The sequence below is a fragment of the Stenella coeruleoalba genome (assembly GCF_951394435.1).
Source record: "Stenella coeruleoalba genome assembly, chromosome: 2".
NCBI classification, from domain to species: Eukaryota; Metazoa; Chordata; class Mammalia; order Artiodactyla; family Delphinidae; genus Stenella; species Stenella coeruleoalba.
In genome coordinates, this window is record NC_137147.1 from 37,898,943 (window position 1) to 37,920,556 (window position 21,614).

The following is a 21,614-nucleotide window of genomic DNA, read 5'->3' on the forward strand; positions in this document are numbered from 1 at the left end:
AAAAGGCTGTTGGTATTTTCATTGGGATTGTATTAAATCTATAGACTGATTTGTAGAGAACTGAAGTCTTAAAATATCCAGTCTTTCAATTCATTCACATGGCATAGCTCTCCATTTGTTGAGAAGCCATTTGTAAGCAGCATTTTTTAGTTTTCACTCTAGAGGTCCTACATGTATTTTGTTAAATTTCTTTCTAAGTATTTTATACTTCTTGATATCATTCTAAGTGAAATTGCTTTTCATTTTCCAATTGTTTAATGCTAGTTAATATAAACAAAATAGATTTTATATTGACTTTATGTCTTGTAACCTTGCTTAATTCACTCAATAATTTTAGATATCCTTTTGAATATTCCTTAGGATTTTCTACATAAACAATCATGTCATCTGCAAATAGAAAAAAAAATTACATTTACCTTTTAAACATTTATATCTTATATACGTTTTTGGTTTGTTTCTTTTTCTTTTTTTTCCTTTATTTTCTTAGATGGACCTCTGATGAAATGTTGAGTATAAGGGTTGAGAGTATATATCATTGACTTTTTCCTAATCCTAGGGGGAAAATATTTAGTATTCTAGCTTTAAAAATGATGTTAGTTATGGATTTTTTAGCAGGTATCCTCTATCAGTTTGAGGAAGTTTTCTTTTATTCTTAGTTTGCTCACATATTTTAACTATGAATCAGTGTGAATTTTGTCAAATGCTTTTTTCTGCATCTACTGAGATATAATCATATGGCTTTTTCTTTTATTCTGTTGATGGATTGCATTGATTGATTTCATAATGATAAATCAACCTTATGTTCATGAGATAAACCCTACTTGGCTATGATCTATTTTCCTTTTTTTTTCTTTTTTTTTTTTTTTTTTGCGGTATGTGGGCCTCTCACTGTTGTGCCCTCTCCCGTTGCGGAGCACAGGCTCCGGACGCCCAGGCTCAGCGGCCATGGCTCATGGGCCTAGCCGCTCCATGGCATGTGGGATCTTCCCGGACCGGGACACGAACCTGTGTCCCCTGCATTGGCAGGCGGACTTTCAACCACCGTGCCACCAGGGAAGCCCTATTTTCTTTTTTATATATTGCCGGATTCTATTTGCCAATATTTTCTTCTGTATTTTTGCAACTACATTCATAAGATCTATTGGTCAGTAATTCTTTCTTTAACAGCCCTTGTCAGATTTTGGTATCATAATAATGCTAACCTCATAAAACAAGTTCAGAAATGTTTCCTCACCTATTTTCCGAGAGTTTGTGTAATATTTGTACTATGTCTTATTTAAATATTTGAAAGAATTCCCTGAGCCCATAGCCATCTGGGCCTTTAGTTTTCATTAAAAAATATTAAGCTATTTAAATTTTCCATTTCTTTTTGTGCCTGTTTTTTATAAGTTTTTTATTTTCAGAAATTTAATTCATTTCATCACAGTTTTATAATTCATTGGCAAAATATTGTTTGCTGTACCTTTATTACCATTTGCTATGTGTACTATATCCAGTGATGTCTACTCTTTCATTCTTGATGATGGTAACTTGTGTTTTTTTGAAGTTCACTCTTCTTTGAATGTTTTCTATTTCACTGATCTACATTCTGACCTTTATTACTTCCTTCTATTTAATTTGTATTTAATAGCTATTATTTTTCTAGTTTCTTCATAAAAGAGTTTAGATTATTGATTTTAAACTTTTCATTAAAAAATAAAACTTTAAAATGAGAAATTTCTCTCTAAGCACTGCTTTAAATGTATACAACAAACTTATTATCATCCAGTTTAAAATATCTTCTATATTTCTGTTGATTTCTTCTTTGACCCAGTGGTTTAGAAATGAATTGGGTAACATCCAAATACTGTAGATTTTTCTAGATAATTAAAAAAAATGATTTCTGATTTAATTACTTTGAAGTCAGAAAATATACTTTATGTAATTTCAATATTTTGAAATTTATTGACAATTTTTGTGGCTCAAAGTCAGTTACATCTTGGTGGAATTTCCACACGCACTGGAAAAGAATGTGTATTCTGTAGTGTAGTGTGGGGTGTCCTGTAAATGTCAGTTAGTTTGAGTTAGTTGATAGTGTTGGTGTTGTTCAAATATTCTATATCCTCAATCAGTTCTTCATCTGGTTGTTCTGCTAGTTAAGGCAGAAGGTTAGTATCTCCCTTTATTATTGTGAAATTGTCTATCCTAGTTATGTCATTTTTTTTCTTCATGCATTTTGAAGCTCTTTCATTACTTTCATATGCATTTGGGAGTGCTGTATCTTCTTAATGAATTGACTCCTTTATTATTATTAAATGCCCCTCCTTATTTCTATTACCCCTTGTCTTCAGCTACTTTATTTTGTATTATGGGCAGACTTACTTTCTTTTTTTTTTTTTTTTTTTGTGGTACGTGGGCCTCTCACCGTTGTGGCCTCTCCCGTTGCGGAGCACAGGCTCTGGACGCGCAGGCTCAGTGGCCGTGGCTCACGGGCCCAGCTGCTCCGCAGCATGTGGGATCTTCCCGGACTGGGGCATGAACCCGTGTCCCCTGCATCGGCAGGTGGGCTGTCAACCACTGCGCCACCAGGGAAGCCTCCCAGACTTACTTTCTTATGCTTAGTGTTTGAGTAGTGTATTTTCCCCCACACTTTCAATTTTCAAATTAAAAAAAATTTTAAGTCTTTATTGAACTTGTTACAATATTGCTTCTGTTTTATGTTTTGTTTTATTTGGCCCCAAGGCATGTGGGATTTTAGCTCCCTGACCAGGGATTGAACCCACACCCCCTGTATTGGAAGGTGAAGTCTTATCCACTGGACCACCAGGGAAGTCTGTATCTATCTTTTTATACTTTAAATGGCTCTCTTAAAATACTAGACTATCAGTTTCTATTCTGTTTTTAAAAATCCAGTCTGAAAATTTCTGTCTTATAATTAGTGTGTTTATTCTATTTACATTTAATGTAATGCTTGATATAGTTGGATTTAGGGCTACCGTCCTGGGGTTTATTTTCTATTTGTCCTATCTGTTGTTTGTTTTTCCCTTCTTGACTTTTTTTGTGGAGGTTATTGTTATTATTATTGTTACTATTATTATTTTTTCAGCTAAAATACCTATTACATTTGTTTTATTGTGATTCTGCTGGCAATGGTTTCTCCCAGTTTTTGTTTCTGAGCATGTCTTTATTTGACCTTCAATTTTGAAGGATATCTTTGCTCTCTATAAAAATCTAGGTTGATAAACATTTTTCTCTCAGTATTTTAAAGATGTCATTCCATTGATTTCTGGCCTCCTTTGTTTTTCATTCTTTGTATGCTGTATTTATTACACCTCCCCCAAATATAACACATATAAATAATGTATCTTTTTTTTGATGTTTAAAATTTTTTTTCCCTTATTTTTCATTAGCAATTTTACTGTCATCTTCTTACTGTTGCTTTCTTTGGTTTATCTTGCTTGAGGTTTACTGAGCTAAGATCTCTGTGTTGCTATTTTTCATGCTATTTGAAAAATTTTAGTCATTCTTTATCTAAGTAACATTTGTGTCCTATTCTGGTTTTTTTCCCCAGACTCAGCTACATATATTTTAGACTGCTTGATATTGTCCCAGGACATCTTTTCCGTTATTTTCTCTTTTTGCTTCAGTTTGCAGTAATTTGCATTGATATGTTTTTAAACTGTCCTTTCTTTTTTATTGTTCAATATATTGTTAAATCTATTCAGTTTTTTATTTCAGAGATTGTATTGTTTATTTCTATGTTCCCATCTCAACCTCTCTATTGCCCATTTTTTCTCGATTATTGTTACAGTTTCCTGTTTCTTTGCATGCCTAATAATTTTTAACTGTATACAGACATTGTATTGATACAATGTAGAGATTTTGGTCTTTATTATTTTCCTCTGAAGAGGATTTCATTTTATTTTAGCAGGTGGTTAAATTACTGGTGCGTCACCTTAATTATGACTTTAGCTTTTTTTTTTTTTTTTTTTTTTAGTATGAGTCTATTTTCTACATTTTTGATCTTAGACTCAGGTCATAACCATTTATCCTGAGACTTGATTTTTATTCCTGAAGTAAGGCCTTCTGTGGAATTAATGGAAAGCTCAAGGTATTTACCAAGCTTCTCTAACTTGATAGGACTCGAACTCCAAAATTTGTCCTATAGCTTTGGGAAGCTGATGAAGTTTCTGCCTACCTCTTTAGCCTTCTAGTCATTGCACGACAAGATGGGTTCCTTGTAGTCTCATCCTGTGCATGCAGTTTAGGTCACAGAGGAGGATTTGAGGTAGATTTATATACAGGTTTATGGCTCCATATGTTAAAGGAACTCCACCTTAACTTCAAGCTGCTTTGGCGGTCCCAAATTATGATCTTTGACTTTTTAGCCCCATAAGACTTTTCTGTTTGAGCTCTGTCATCCACAAACTTTACAAACTGAGACGTGCTCTCAGGGGAATGGACAGTTAAATGAATATCTCACCTAATGTGTCTTCCTTTTTTCAAGGGTTTGTCTTTTCCGGTTTCTATCCACTTTTGATTGTCTTTTAGTGCCTTGAAACAGATTTTTTTCCATATGTTGGCCCATGCTTCTTGATTTGGCATCTGTTCTGGTAAATTGTACTTGGTTACATATTTGTTTTTCTTCATATGTAAGTTGTTTGAGAGTAAAGGGCATGGTTTATTGATCTTTATTTTATCCCATTGTCTGATCCAGAGTAGTGCCTTTTACTTAGCAGCTACTTAGTCAGTGAATTGCATTGTTATTTATATGAAGAGCAACTGTAAGTCAGAATTTAAACTTCAAGTCATCTACTCATAAGTTAATTTCTCTTCAGTACACCACTCAATATGAGTTCAAAAAAGATTTTTTAGGTAGATATTTTGAAGTACAGTACTCCCTAAAAAATCTGCTTGTAAAATATTGATATTTATTTTAAAAATAATTTTATGTTTTATATTTTAATATTGTTTTAATTTTGATGTTAACATATTTATCATTTGACCTACAAAACTGCTAAAGTTACTGCCTAAAACTGTTGGATTTTCAATCAAGGTATATGCCAAAAGATATTATTTTTTGTATTAATTTTTATACCTAAAGCAAAACCACTTCTCCATGCAAAACAGACCAGAGATGTTTCTTTTATTTAGAATAATGGTAGTTTCCAAATTCCGTGTAGCATGTGGTTGAAAATAATGTCTTTGAATAATTTTATTTTAAAAAGGGACTTTATTTAAAAATTTGATTTTAAATTAGACTTCTCTAGATCAAACTGATGGACAATGAATTTGTCCCATCATGTCAAAATTACATTAATACAGTTTTTGGAGGAGTCATCCAAACTTGTCTCTGTTATTAAGTTTAATATTCTCAGTTTGTAGAGAAGTGACTGTAGCCCTTAGTCTTAATAAATTAAACTGTTTTTAGCTGTGATTATTATAGTCATTAACATTTATTTAATATTAACCATGCTTTGTTTTCATAGTGTACTGTTTACTTGAATGCAAAGAGTATTGTAAACTGGCTTCTTTTCAGTGGAGTTTTTAGTTTATATGCAAATCTTGTACTCATTGCAGATCTCAGTTGCTGATCATGCTAAAGTAATAATGCCAGTTTCAAGGATACGTTTTATTATTTGTACCATAACAAACCATAGTTATATTTGTTTATTTTTATGAATATGTCTTTTTAATTACTTGAAAGAAGTACATTGTTAAATGAAGCTAAAAAACTTCCCTTTTCTTCTTTCTCCTTTAGAATCGAGTTTCTTACTGGGAAATGCCCAGATTGTGGATTGGCCTGTAGTTTATAGTAATGACGGTTTTTGCAAACTCTCTGGGTATCATCGAGCTGACGTCATGCAGAAAAGTAGCACTTGCAGGTAGGTTAAGAGAACAGCTCAGGAATGTTTTCTGAAGTTTAACTAAATGTTGAATGTGGTTAAAAGGCTTAAACTTACTTAGATTCACTGTGATTTGGTCTTGCACCCAGTTCTTGGTACAGAGCTCCCAAAACTCTTGGAATTTCTTGTTATATGTTAATGAGGTGACTTTTGGAAAGCCCATAGATAACCTAAAGATGGGGTTGGCTGCCAGAGGAACCAACCATGTAATTAGTACCATGCCCTCTCCCCAGTCTCCTGGAGAGGGGCTGGAGGTTGAATCAATACCAATGGCAATGATTTAATCAATTATGACTGTGTAATGAAGCCTCCATAAAAACTCAGAGGACAGGTTCTGAGGCCTTCCAGTTTGGGCAACATGTGGAAGTGCCGAGAGTGGCATGTCTGGTGAGGGCATGGAAGCCCCATACCTTGTCCTGTGCATCTCTTCCATCTGCCTGTTTCTGAGTTATATCCTTTTATGATAAACCAGTAATCTGGTAAGCAAAATGTTTCTCTGAGCTCTGTGAGTCTCTCTAGCAAATTATTCAAACCAAAGGAAGAGGTCATGGGAACCTCTCATATATAGCTGTTTGTCAAAAGTACACATAACAACCTCTGCTTGTAACTGGTGCTGAAGTTTAAGGAGGGTGTCATGGGAACCTCCAATCTGTATTAGGTGGGTCAGAAACACAGGCAACGACCTAGGCTTGTGACTGATTCCTGAAGTCTGGTGGAGGGTAGTCTTGTAGGACTGAACCCTCAATGTTTAACCTGTGGAATCTGATGCTCTCTGCAGGTAGGTAGTGTCAGAATTGAGTTGAATCATAGGACACCCAGCTGGTGTCCCTAGAATTGCTTGTTGTTGGTATAGGGAAACTCTCCACCACCACCCCCACACCCAGATTGGAATTGGTACCAGAACCTATTGATTCACATGAAAACTATAGGGTAAAAATTATATTAGAATGTTAAGGAGACTAAACTGTCAATAGAAATACATAGTTTAAGAGCCACTGGTGAGAACTTTTGCAAAGAGAAATATTTTTGCATAGCTGTGAATTTATTAATTCATTCAATAAATATTTTTTGATCACCCTCTATGGGCCACAAACTATTCTAGGTGCCAAGTGATCAAAGGAACATCCTATATCAGAGGACCATTGATGTCATCAGCACTTCTTGAGTTGCTAAAACTGTATTGAACAAAGTAGAGGCAACAACCCCCAACCAAGTAGGACATGGTTTTTGAACATTAAAAAAAAAATCAAAATGAAGTTTTTTCATACTGTGTAAATCACACGTACTTTGTTATGTTGGTACATTGTACCACTGCTATTTTGTTTGACTTATGTAAAACAGAATCTGGCATTTATATTATTTATAACAATTCTTTTAAAATATTCCATATCTGTGAGCTTAAAGAGAGTATTACCAAAAAAGATCATAAAAGAGAAAAGGAAACTCTATATAAGGAACCAATTTAGAACCGAAAACTTTTCACAATATTTCGGTAATGCCAGATGGGATGTTTTTTCCTTGAGTTAATTTTTCTTTAAAGCTCACACTTAACTAAGTACCAAAATCATGTTATTTTAGAACTGCAAGGGGTCAATTATTTTCTACTCCATATTCGTTATTTTTCAGAGGAAAAACTGAGTTAGAGTTAGGTTAAGGGATTTGCCCAGGGAAACAGTGATTTATTTATCTTTTTTTCTACCCCTTTATGCTGCGAAACATTATATGCATATACAAATATATATATTCTACATCTTCATGGAGGGTAGGGATTTCATATGGAGTCTAAACCTGACTGTACATGGGAATCACTTAGAGAGGTTTTGCAAAACACAGATTCTCAGACCTCATCTTAAACCTATTGAATCAGAATCACCTCAGGTGGGTAGGTGGGGGCAGGAATCAGTACTTTTAACCAGCAGCTCTGATGATCCTGATGCTTAGCCAGCACTGAGAAATTATCTGTTCAAACATCCTCTTTCTTCGCTTATCCTCTCCCAGCAGTCCTCATTTTCTCTCTACTAAAGTCATTCTCGTATTCAACCTTCACTTCCAGGCCTGAAATTGGTAGGTAGGAATGATGAAAAACTGTGGCCCCTCGTTGAGAAACTCTCTTTGGTAGCACGGATGTCTCTTGTGCCTTTTTACCTGCTGGGTGGATATTAGCTCTTGGCCTAGCACTGTCACTGAGGTGTGTGTTCTAAATTCTGGGAGGCCAAGGTTTGTATTGAGCATTTCTGCTCCCTTGTGTCTTGGCAGGGTTTAGGTTAGGAAAAGGTTAGTTTTATGGTAGACCTAACCTGTGGAACAGGTTCTATAGAGAATTCCAGGAAATGTAGATGCTCCCATACCTATTTCCTGACCTCCCACCATCATCATGCCGGGCTTGTTTCAAGTTGCCATCTTCTACCTGAAGGTGCTCATAACTTTTCCTCCTTTGACTCCCTATAGTTCATCATTTGGCACCGTCATATGGCCTTAAACTAGTTTTTCTTATCCCTGGGGTTTTCATCGCTATTGCTTTTGTTGTCATTTTTGAGATGTATTGCTCTTCATATCCGGATATATTGTGAAGTCATGCTCACATCTCTTCCTGCTTCCCATGTATCTGCCCCTATACCCCAGCCTGTTTTCTTTGGCACATGCAATTTTTCCTATAAAAAGTTCATTAAAAAATGCTGGCATGTTGTAACACAGAGAATGTATATTCTCTCCCCTTAAAGCATTGCTTTCCCTCCTACCAGCAGTGCCAGATTATACATGCCTTGAAGGTAAGGATTCCATCTTGTTCACTCTTGTATGCACTACAGGACACAGCTCAGTGTTCTGTGTCAGTATTGTTGAATTGGTTGGCTTGTTTTGCAATAAACCCTAACCTAGGTCTCACAGACTTCTGTATAACATGCTTTTATTTATTGTATTTTATCCCAAGTGTTATGGTATTTGAGGTGGGTAAGAAAGCAGAGAGCTTTGGATTATGTTACACTTTTTCACCGTGGGAAGAAGTATGCAAATCTCCCCCCAATTCTTCTTCACTTTTGTTACAGATAGTATTTTCAAAATACCAGTATTCTTTTATTTTTTTTAACATCTTTAGTGGAGTATAATTGCTTTACAATGTTGTGTTAGTTTCTGCTTTATAACAAAATGAATCAGCTATATGTATACATATATCCCCATATCCCCTCCCTCTTGAGTCTCCCTCCCACCCTCCCTATCCCACCCCTCTAGATGGTCACAAAGCACAGAGCTGATCTTGCTGTGCTATGCGGCTGCTTCCCACTAGCTACCTATTTTACATTTGGTAGTGTATATATGTCAATGCTACTCTCTCACTTCCTCGCAGCTTACCCTTGCCCCTCCCCATGTCAAGTCCATTCTCTACGAATACCAATATTCTTTAAAAATTTTTTTATTAAGGCATAGTTAATTTATATTAATTTCAGGTGTATAACAGTGATTCAAAATTTTTATAAATTATACTCCATTTAAAGTTATTGTAAAATATTGGCTATATTTCTTGTGCTGTACAGTATATCCTTGTAGCTTATTTATAACTCGTAGTTTGTACCTCTTAATCCCCTACCCTTTTCTTACCCCTCCCCTCTTCCCTCTCCCCACTGGTAATCACTAGTTAAACATAACAGTATTCTTAACACAAACAATTATTACTTGATTGCACAAAATGCCCACTGTGTTCTGCTAATCTAAAACTTGCAAGCAATTGAATGCTCTCGCAGAGCAATGAAGACTAGCATCTGATATATGAGCAAGTGTTTGAATCTTATCAGGTTTTCTTAAGGCATAGTTTATTTTAATGCACGCCCCTTTCAAACTTCTACATTCCGTTTAAAAATTAAACTACACCCATTTTACTTTCATTGAAGCACTTTTTAGAAGAATGAAGACCTGGAAATAATAAAAATGTCTGGTAGTATATTTATTAAAAAATGTTAAGGCAAAGCCCTAACTTCTTACATCATATGTTGGAAGAATAATGACACTGAAAGAAGCTAACAACGTATTACTAAGTAAAAAAATCAACCAACCAGCCAAATGAACAAAAAAGATTTCAAAACAATATCTGCATCATGATTCCAATTTTGTTTACATATAGTTGTTTTCCATTTCCTGTATAAATCTATAAAAGCCTTTGAATATGATACACAAGGAAACAGAGGGAGGAAAGAAACTTTTATACACATTTAGAAATACAGTGTTAAAGCTAATGTTATACAGTTTTGGAATCACTGAATTCTAGTTGAATATGGACATAAATAATTTGATACTGAGGGTAGCCTTATAACAAATCAAAGAATTTTACTGATTTTAATAATGACAAGTTTTAGACAAACATAACAGAATAAGAAGCTACAAATCAGTGAGTATCACTTTGTGAGGAAAAAATATGAATACTTTATGTGCTGAAAAAGAGTCATCTTTGTATACAACTTGCACTAGATGGATTAAAATTGATAGGATTAAAGTGGTAACTGCATAAAGATTACATGTCCTATTTTTAAAATATTCAAATGTGAGTTGTTTTATGGAAAATGACAAATATTAATTTGTAATTTTACAATATCAAGAGGCTAAGATTATTTATACATTATATATTATTATACATTATTTATACATTTGTATATTTATTCTGTTTTCTTATCTTTTTCCTTCTTTGTCTTTCCCAGTCCTTCTCCCATTAGACCAGGTGCATAGAATCAAATTAAACATACTCCTCAGTTTGTCCCAATATTATCATTTGGATCTCTCTAGGCACAGTCTATTTATTTTATTTTAATTTCATTTTATTTGTTTTATTTTGTTTCAACTTCTTTTCTTTTATTTCTTTTCCCCTTCCATTCCCCTTCATCTTCCATAGCTATTCATTTTAGTGTGTTCATTGTATGTCTTTCTAATCCATCTTCCATGTGTTTAATAAATACGTGTATTCTTGAAATGATGTTGCTTTGTGTGTGTTTTTAAGGCCTACATAATTCATACTGTGCAGTAAGATATACAGTTTCTTACTCTTTTCACTCACCATTATGTTTTTGATATTTTTTTTTTTTTTTTTTTTTTTTTTTTTTTTTTTGCGGTACGCGGGCCTCTCACTGCTGTGGCCTCTCCCGCTGTGGAGCACAGGCTCGGGACGCGCAGGCTCAGCGGCCATGGCTCACGGGCCCAGCCGCTCCGCGGCACGTGGGATCCTCCCGGACCGGGGCACGAACCCGTGTCCCCTGCATCGGCAGGCGGACCCCCAACCACTGCGCCACCAGGGAAGCCCCAGTTTTTGATATTTTTTAATGTTGCTATATCATAATCTATTTCATCATGTCTGACTGTTTTATAGTGTTCCAGTGTCCTCACAACCTTCATTTTCTTTATCCACTTTACTAGTCTTGAACTCCAACTTCTGACACTTTGCTACTCCAACAAGTTGGAGGTAAACATCCTCATACACATCTTCTTGTGTTCCCATGGGAGAAGTTGTCTGTCTCTATGCCCAGAAATAGAATTGCTGGATAGTAGAATATATGCAGAAATTGTAAATTAACTGCTGTCAGATTGCTGTCCAGAATGGCCCCCTGTTTCTAATCTCAGCAGCCATGATGGAGGGTTTTCCTATATCCTTGAACTTTATAATAGTAGCTAAATTTCTATTAAAATAAAAATCTGATGTGTGCCATGTACTGTCTCATTTTAGCTAAAATTTCAAAAAATATTTTAATGAAATTTCTAGATTCCTAGGAAGTTCAAATGTTCATTTTATTGTCCAATAATTTCATTTCCAAGCTTTTGGACTGTTGCTGTTTACTGAAGGACACAAAATGTATTGCGTGTTTGAAGGAAATTGTATGTAGGTTTTGGGGGGATGGCATTTAAAAACATCTGATCTTATCTCAGGACCCTTAGAAAGCCCTGACATTCGAGACATACCGTCATAGGTCAGGTAGAAACCACTTTAGCATTTTACCCTTGATTAGCCTGAACCTTTTAAAAACCTGTTCTACTTCTTTTAAAATTTACTTTTCATTTATTTATTTTTGTTTTTTAAGATAAAGGGGTGAGAAGAGGAATCAGATAGGTAGGGAAGATTGGAGTAGATAGATGCTTTCAAATACATTTTTTTTTTTTGGAAGACCCATTAATAATTCTTAACCAAACTATCAAATTAGACAATGAGGCAGAGATATTAAGAGCCACTTTATTGGATGTATTTTCACAGGTAGTTTTATTAACGCAGGGTTACCTCAGTCAACAAGAGAACATTACACATGATGGATGTCCGTCAGTCTGGTTCCATTTGGCCGAGAGCTCTGCTTCACAATGAGCGAAAGTGTTGAAACATTCAGTGTTGACTGAATGTTTGTGTGCTTATTAGTCCAGGAACATTGTTGACCATTAGCAGATAAAGATTGGCAGCACTCATGATTAGATTATATATTTTTTCAGTTTGTAAGATTCCTTTCTCCTTTGGAAGTCTGTCAAATTATAGCCATACTTACTGTCAGGTGTTATAATGAGGCTGGTTTGTGAGATTTTGATGGCAAAACAAGGGATCCAAAAATAAGTAAATCTTGCTATAAACCAAACCACTTAGTCCTAGAAATTTCCTAGGGTAAGATATACAGGAAAGATGTACTGCCAAATGCTCAGGCAAGCTGGATATAGCCCAAGCCAGGCCTCAAGAAATCTCACTTACTCCCAAGATCAAGTCTTCCCACAAGTTAGTTGTGTGGCAAGGTAAGTGGCCAGATTATCCAGCAGCAGGCCCTGGGTGAATTTATGCCTCAATGTCATGGGTTCACAAAGAAAGAAGACACACAAAATGATGTGTGTATCCCTTTAAGACACAGGGACCCTGCCCATTAGCAGGCATGGCCCAACCCTTGCCCTAGAATTGTAGAGGAGCAAAGGAGTAGGGTTGGGCTGGAGGGGCTTCTAACCCCACCCATAAGAAGCATTCCAGTAATAAGTCATTGTACAGCACATTATAATTTGCAACTTCATGTGCATTATCCTTTTAATCCCCACCCTCTGAGTTATATTAACATTACCATCATTTTACTGATGAGGGAACTAAGAGTCAGAGAAGTTATACGACTTGGCCATGAGCCTTACAGATTGTAAGTGGTCCTCTAAGTGCAGTGGTCCTCTGTTATATTGTGGCTGCTCCATATTATAGCAGGGATAGATTGCTTCTGTGCATCTAATTTTATTTTCCTTCCAATAAGATAACAGTGAAGTTGTAGAAGTCATTTATTATTACTGAAGGGGAGCTTGGCTATCTAAGAGAGTAATTTGAAGCTCTGTAATTTTTTAGTATTCCCATTATATATTCCTGGAGGATATTCAATAAGAGACATAAAAAGTATTTAAGATTATTATATAGATATATAGTTTCTAAAGTCTGATGATTATCATTTCTAAATCTTGGTTTCCTTCAAATTCCATTAACCATTCAAAGACTGCATTGAGCTTCAGCCATCTGCAATCAGGCTGCAGGAAACCTTGGTAAAGAAATTCAACATTTACACATAAAAAGTGCCCAGCAAGTAAGCAAATGTGCCATACACGTAAAATATGCAGAAGCATTGATTTAGTCATTTTGGTTTGGACAACTTCGGGTGGAAACACTTTCAAAGTTTGAATTAATCTCCAGAACACTTGCTTTGGAAGATTGGATAATACATTTCAGACATCCTTTCAGGTCATTTTGAAATATCTTTTGTTATGTAACTGCTGCATTTTACCACTTCAAATATGTGTTCTGTCTCTGGAAATACGTAGTTTTAAAACTTAAAATAAAAATATGAGTGAAACTGCGTAAGAAATAAAACCTATTTTTGAAAAATTATTCAGAGTATAATAAGCTGGGATTTTTTTTCTTAAAATGATCCTATTTTCTTAGGACAGTCTATTTTAGCATTGGGAGGGCTAAAGAATGGGTTATAGAATTTTCAGAGTTTATTTGAGAAATTGCTTGTTTTCACCTTCTCTTCAGCATTTTAGCTGAATCAGACTTGTGTTGTATTTCTTCTTAAGTGGTATTATTACATCAATTTCTAAGACAGTTTCTTTTTTTTAAATTTGAGTTGTAACATTTTTAATCCTATTCGAGTTAATTTTTCACCATTTTTATCCTAGTTGCTTGTTATATTATAGATGATTTCTTTTTTATGTTTTTCTGTTGGCCAATTATGAATATTGTGTTTTGGTTTACTGAACTATTGACTCTGACATTTAGTAATAGGAGTAAATACTTTCTCTTTTTTTTAAGACCACAAACATTTATTTAGTTTAATTACCCTTATTATTATTATTTTTTGTATTTTTAATGTTTTCTCTTTATTAGTGTCTTTAGGTTAAAAATAACAGTCAATAAAAAAGTTTACTTGTCTGTAAAAAATATTAACAGTATTAAATAGTGTTTTATTTGTGGGGCGGAAAGGAGGGTGACTTTGTGCACTTTAACTGAGGAATTCTAATTTAATTATAATGCCCTCAGGAGATTTTCATAAAACTCGCATGAGCTGAAACTCAGGCTTTGACAGGAACAGTGGCTTTTCAATGCCCTCTGAAGCTTCATGTGTTAGTCTGGCTGTATAATTATGGAGTTAGAGTCTGTCATCCTATTCTGATATTCTCTTGCTTATTTTACTATTATAATGACAATTAAAAATTCCTTTTTTATAAAAGAGAAAAGTATTGTATTGAAAATGCAGGCCACAGATTGGACAGCCTTTGGTTGGCCTCATCTACTTTCTTAGTTTTCAGAATTCTAGTTGCTTAGGTTAGTGTTACCATAAGATGGGTCATTACTCTGTAATTTTTTTTTTTGGAATTTTTGAATTTTATTTTATTTATTTATTTATTTTTATTTTATTTATTTTTTAATACAGCAGGTTACTCTGTAATTTTTAGTTGTGATATGGTTTCATGGTTGAATCCTGCTAGTTTTGCTGGCTCTTGCTAACAAACTGTGCTTTTCATGTTGTAAACTTTCTAGATTGAGACATTCAGGAACAGATTTCCCATGAGGATAAAGAATCTTAACCTTCAGGGGCCTTTACTTGAGTGCATGTCTTTCAAGCCTCTGTACCTAATTTTGTTTTATAATTTTTGCATTCCTTTCCTTAAAGACGGCCCCTAAAATTGTATAAGCTTCAGGCCCCGCCGCACTTGGATTTACCTCTGGCTAATAAGCTAATTTATTGAAAACTCGAAGAAAAGCAATAACAAAGATATACTTGAGCCTTCAAAAACTTAGTCAAGTGCCACACATTTTTTCCTGGTGGAAGAAATGGTCTGGACAATTACAGCAAGTAGTAGAACTAGGTATCTGAAACCAGATGCACAACTGATGATTGGGAAAGCATCAGGAATAGGGTTTTGTAGGCTTGTAGTGCTTGACTGAGTTCTGTTTTGTAAATTCTCAGACTATTGGTGAGTTTCTTTTAGAAAAAATAGATAATTTAAAATGTTAGGAAATGTTTGTGGTATGTGGAAATTCACTCTTTAATCTATGTTTTGTATGTTCTGTAGTAAATAGCATATGTCTCCTTCAATTTCTCTTCTTTATTTTCCCTCCATTGGCTCTACTTGTACATATTTCAGAAAAATCCTCATAAATAGTGAGAATACCAATGCAGTATATGTGTAATACAGAGTCTTCACATTTCATTGTAGTATGGGAGTGTAAAAAAGACCATGCAAGCTGAAACCATGTAATAGGATATTAATAATTGAAAAATTATGATTGTTCTGTGACCTTTAACAGTGTTTGTCAAAGCATTAAAAAATCTCTTACTGTTGGTTATAAGTGCAGGGAAATGAAAATAATAGTCAAACTAATATTTATTTTGTACATTATTTAGTGATCTATAACATTAGAAACATTGAGATGAAAGTGTTTCATTTCTTTGTAAAAAGCTATCACAAGTCATTTGAACAATTCTTACATTCTCGTAATGTATTTTATGATATGAGGAGAGCATTTTTTTTTTAATCTCTTAGCAAACAGTCATACTCGTTTTAAATTTGAATCCACTTCTACTCTTTTATCCTTCCACTTTCAGTATCGTGAATTACCTCCTAGGGCTCCTTTAATGTGAAGATTTTTTTACTGGCATGACTTCCTCTGGGAAACCTTGGTCTTTCTTGTAACAGGTCCTTTCCTGATTTATGTTGATAAGTTTGTCCTCACTAGGTTCCTCTGCCTGCATATCTAGAGCCTCTCAAATGACAGCAGTGTCAACATTCCCACTATTCTTACAGAAGAAATAACTGCATTTATGTTTAATTTGAATTTCACTTCCAGCATTATCACTTTACATTTCTTTGGTAGACTTTAATCTTTGATGGCGAATTCCTGCTTTTGTTTATCCGTTTTTGTAAAATGTCATATTAGTTTACCACTGAGAGACAAGGAGACAACACAACTACACACTTTGCTTTCTGTGCGTGAACTGAGTAGTAGTAGATGCACAGTAATACTGACAGGCTTTAAAAGAAGTGGTGTGATTTGTCACTAATTGTAATGTGTACTTGTTTTTTACTATTGACTTGTAGACTGATGAGCTAGCAACAAAGTTTATACTTTATGCTATCATTCACAGTTAATATACTATGAAAACCAAAATTTGAACTGTGTTGTTGGGAAACTGGTATTATTTAACTAAAGCATAGTAACTAAAATTGCTGCATATTGGACTTGTGTAAAGTGAAGACTGCTTCTCTCTCTCTTTCTCTCTCTCTGTATGTTCAAAATAACTTCTAAAGCTAGATTTTAGCAGGAAGTTTAGCAGTCATGGTTAAAACATGGTTTAAATATTTCACTTCATTTTGTGGGAGCAACATTATATTTTGTAACTAAATCCGAATATTTAATTTAAAAAAGACAAATATATGATTTTATGTAGCATTTGAAAAGGAACACAAAACTGAAATGGATTATTTGGTGTTTTTTCCAGTTTTATGTATGGAGAATTGACTGACAAGAAAACCATTGAGAAAGTCAGGCAGACTTTTGACAACTACGAGTCAAACTGCTTTGAAGTTCTTTTGTACAAGAAAAACAGTAGGTATCTATATTACCAATAAGGTGTGTCAACTCTTTATTAATATTACGTCTTGGTAAGTGGTAGTTAAGCTATAGTGTAGAGAGAATAGAAAACTTTTATTGCTTCTCTTGGCAGGAGGTACTTGTAAAAATTAGATAGCAAAATTAATGAATAATACTTACGAAAAGCAACCTTTTGAGGACTGAAAGAAAAATATAATGCATTTTGAATGTGATTTTTTTTGTGTCAGGTGGCAAAATGTTCTGTGACTAATACTCATGGTAAAGATCCTATAGTTGTGACAGCAACTAAAAATGACAGATAAATTCATTCATTTCTTCTTACAGTTAAAGGGAAAGTTGATTGGTGTCAATGGGTATGTGTGATTACCTTTCTACACAGATGTAGATGACGTGAGTATATGGTATCTACCTGAGGTGAATCTTTACCAGTATGGCTGTTTGCTAGACTCAGACTGTTTTTGTGCTAGACTTTTGAGTGGAAGTAATCATTACTTTCAGGATGGGCCATTCACACCTGGTAACTTTGTGTTGCTGTTGTTTGCTGTTCTCCATGATGGGATTTGTGGGTGGTCAATTGTCTGTTATATAATCACATAAGACCTCATGATATGGGTCTTAGGCAATTATGGGAGAGTCTGATGAGACTCTCCATTGGAGTTTGGAGGAAGAAAACAACCAAACAAAAAGCCAACTAGTACACTCATCAAACAAGTCTCCTTTCTGATTTGTTTTCTTTGAATAGTCACTTATTTTATTTCTTTTTTTGCTGCATTTCCAAACAGAGTTTTGGTTTTTTTTTTAAAAAGAACAGTCACTGCATAAGATGAGTCAACTTATTTAGTGTTAATGTTAAATGATACCAAAGCCACTTATTATCTTTAGTGGAAATTGATGGTTACTAAATTCTTCCCCAGTTCAGGAAGCATTCTAGCTTCAACAGGAAGCGCTTGTACTGTGTTTAGTGCTGGTTGGGTTTTGTGGAGCATAATTTATCCTCTCCATTGTACCTTAAGCATTTGTTCTCTATGGAATATTTAGAATTTTATTTAGGTTTCTCTTTTTATTAATAGACCATCATAGAGATAACAACAACCGTAGACATTGCTTCACAGTAGTAGTGAAGTTCCATTACCAGTATCACCTGGTTATGGGAGCACCGGTCTTCAGTGGTTTTACTTAAGGAACATCTTATCATCTTATCTTTCATTTTAGAATCAAGGCTGAAAATGTATTTCTCTTTGACATCATAGCCAAATGTCCGTTGGCTTACCAACTAGAAAACAATCCATTCTGAATGATCAGCTCTGTCTTCTACAAGAGAAAAGCCAGTTTCTAGGTGCTTTCTGGTTTTTTTTCCACTAGGTCCAAATACATACTGATAAGCTGTAGTAGACCCATATGCCAAAACTCCCTTTCATTGTTTTTTTTGTTTTTTTTTTTTTGCTGTGCCACGAGTCTTCTGGGACCTTAGTTCCCCAACCAGGGATCAAACCTGTGCCCCCTGCCTTGGAAGTGCAGAGTCCTAACCACTGGACCAGCAGGGAATGCCCCCTGTCATTTTCATATAGGGTCGTTATCCCTCAAATGACTTCAATATGTACCTCGAGTTTAGCAAATAATTTAAGAATATTCCATATTACTAGGGTCATTTAACCCTGGGATTTAAACAGAATAAACGAATCTTTTTCAGATTTTAAAGCTTCAAAGCCAAGTCCATAGTTTCTGATTTTCTCAAAAATACCTTTGTGGAAATTTTGTTTTGTTTAGATCCTTTAAATCATGTTAACAATAGCTTTTTTTTTTTAACGTCTTTATTGGAGTATAATTGCTTTACAATGGTGTGTTAGTTTCTGCTTTATAACAAAGTGAATCAGTTATACATATGTTCCCATATCTCTTCCCTCTTGCGTCTCCCTCCCTGGCTTTAATATTTCATTTCCAAAAGTTTCCTTCCAAGGTGGTTTGGATAGTTTGCTTTATTTTAATAGCTTGTAATAATTGTCTGACCTTTGTTCAGGCCTGCCTGGTTCTTTTCAGATCTATACAGTACCTATACACATGTATCTGTCTGCTTAGAGCCAGTAGGAGTTATGGCCCATAGCACTATAGATTAAAACTCCTGTCTCTTCTGGAAAGTATCTGCATTGAGTTTTTTTTCTTTCATATGAAGAATAGATATTATCCATGCATTATAAGGCAGTTCTACTATACTTAAAAGCAGCTTTAAAAAATCTTGCAAATAGCTAAAGGCTTTTGAACAACAACTGAAAAAAGTGTGTTCTTTTGACGTTTTTTAATGTTAGAAAAAGTCACATGCCTGTAGAGAACTGTTTTGGGAATGCCTGAATGCCAAGTCCTCCCAATACTTCCATTAAATAATTAGCTAAACACCATTTGCAGACAGGGAGATTGAGGTATCTGATTTAATATGTGTCATGATTGACATTTCAGTTTGCAGCTTCTATTGTTTAGGTCCATTGCTCTGATTAACAGTGGGCTGCTTCTACTGTTGAGAAAGAAGCAGTGGCTCTGGGATGATGACTGAAAATGGATCTTTCTGTTTACACAAAGGCAGAACTGTGATAGCTAGGGCAACTCCAGATAATCAACGCCAGGGCACTGCCTCAAGTTTCCAGCAGCCACAGGCCTCTCTACCTAACCCTCCCAGACTTCCCGTCTCCTTGAACCCCAAATCCAGAATATAGATATTTCACCAACCACTCAGCAACAACCACTCAGCAACAACTGAGCCTACTTGGAGAAGTCTGAGCCTGTGACTAAGCCTGAAAATAGTATACCGTGATATCTGAAAACAATTTTAAAAACAGCTCTGACTCAATGCCAACATTTGAAAAGTTGCTGTTTTCATAGGAAGGTATGAACTGTAACATCTCTTTCTGTTCAGATTTCTAGCAGACCTTGGAAAATGACTTATTTTTAATACCCCTTTCTCTCTGTTTATAACCTTGCTGCCTCAAGCTCACTGTGTTGGAACAGCCATAGGCCATGTATCTGCTAGCGTCTGGGCCTGGTGATTTGTCAAACTGTGTACATCACTCACAGTTCCTGGACACACTGTGTAAAATAAGAAGCAGAAAACAAAGAACAAGCCTTTCTGGGAGATAGTGTGATTGTTTTTGAGGTCCCTGTCTCATCCTGTAATCATTTTGGAAAAGGCCGTGTCCTTCTGTAGGCCCCCTGGGGTTGCAAAGGACCTGGTTGTCAGAACTGAATATTTATAGAAATCTCCTCTCTCGAATTCCCCGACTTCTAGCACCCAGTAGTTAAAGTCACCCGTTCTTGGGTAAATGGCAAATTCCCCTTTGTGGTGATATCGTTACCTGACAATTTTTGGCCACAGGTGTGGAGGTACTTCTTATTGGTTTTCATTGGAAGTCACTAACAGGCTATCAACTCTCACCTAGAGATTATTAACAGCTACACATTTCACTCCCCAAATCCCAAACTGACAAAAGACTTTATGTCTTTAAGAATGAATATTTGGAGAGGCTTTACTGCCTGTGGCTTGGAAAGACTATCATGGAAAATGTGTCTTTTTGATTCTGATGGAACATTCCCAGTGTTTTATCATTTAATGGGTAATTACTCCTTTGAAGGCATTTCTTGTGTCTTCAGATATTTATTATTTGACCCATTGCCAGTTTCTAATTTGTCCAAATCCTAAACCTTGAATGCTTTGAAACTCTGTGTCCTCTGGAGTCTGTAGGAGCCACTGTTTGAAGAACATGGTGACAGAGACCAGCCTCATGCTTTGAGTGAGGGAGGTTGGAAGCAGTGTCTCATGAAGATGCCTGAGACTTTCAAGGCCTGGGGACATTTTTTCTTTTCTTTAACACTGCCTTAAAGGCTTCAGGTATAGCTCTGTGTACATCAGGCTTCTTGTGTTGCTGACATTGTATCTCTCTGATGTGGGGATGTGGTCAGAGCCACAGAGTTACAAGTCTATCTGACTGATGAGAGAATCTTGAGATAGAAGCAACATTTCAAAAGTTTCTCAAAGAGGAATACTTATCAGAGCATCAGGTATTGATGTTGAAGTCGACTGGAAACACTTCTCAAAGTGACAAGGAGGAATGCTCACACTTGGTGAGACTATGGAAAGGAGGTGGTGAGAGCAGCAGTGGTGTAGGGACCCAGATCTAAAGCTGATGCTGGCATTGCTTCAATAGCAAGACTGCCTTTATTCCACTGCATTGTGAAATGACACCCCATGCTTTACTTTCAGATTTTGATATTTTGGGTTGAAAAATATGTTCATTAATTTTTGAGCAACTGGTAGTTGATATAAAATGAAAGTTGTTTTGATTCTTTCCAGCAATTAAAATACTACTGTTTTGGTGCTAATTCTTGGCATAGCAGTTGGCAGCTGAAGGAGGAAGGAAAGCGGGAGACGAGATCATCGTGGTGGCTATGTCACGCTCTGTTGTCCTTTCTCTCTTTTACAGGAACCCCTGTTTGGTTTTATATGCAAATTGCACCAATAAGAAATGAACATGAAAAGGTGGTTTTGTTCCTATGCACTTTCAAGGACATTACGTTGTTCAAACAGCCAATAGAGGATGATTCAACAAAAGGTAATTTTCAAGGGAATTACCATACTTAAGGATTAGCCTGTCATTTAAATA

At 35.4% G+C, this 21,614-nt stretch overlaps 1 protein-coding gene across 8 annotated transcripts in view; it reads left to right on the forward strand.

Annotated features, from left to right (window-relative positions):
• KCNH5 (potassium voltage-gated channel subfamily H member 5) overlaps positions 1–21,614 on the forward strand; it is a gene marked incomplete at both ends in the record, with an annotated part of 574,893 nt that overhangs the window by 262,085 nt on the left and 291,194 nt on the right. For 7 of the 8 annotated variants that reach the window (XR_013827023.1, XR_013827024.1, XR_013827025.1 and 4 more), the window contains 3 exons: positions 5,741–5,864; positions 16,856–16,962; positions 21,435–21,563. Coding sequence is in view for 1 of the 8 variants with exons in the window: in XM_079912566.1 (XP_079768692.1) it covers positions 5,741–5,864; positions 16,856–16,962; positions 21,435–21,563 (360 nt within the window). Of the gene's footprint in view, positions 1–5,740; positions 5,865–16,855; positions 16,963–21,434; positions 21,564–21,614 lie in introns of those variants that run through there. The other variant, XR_013827029.1, reaches the window with a different exon arrangement.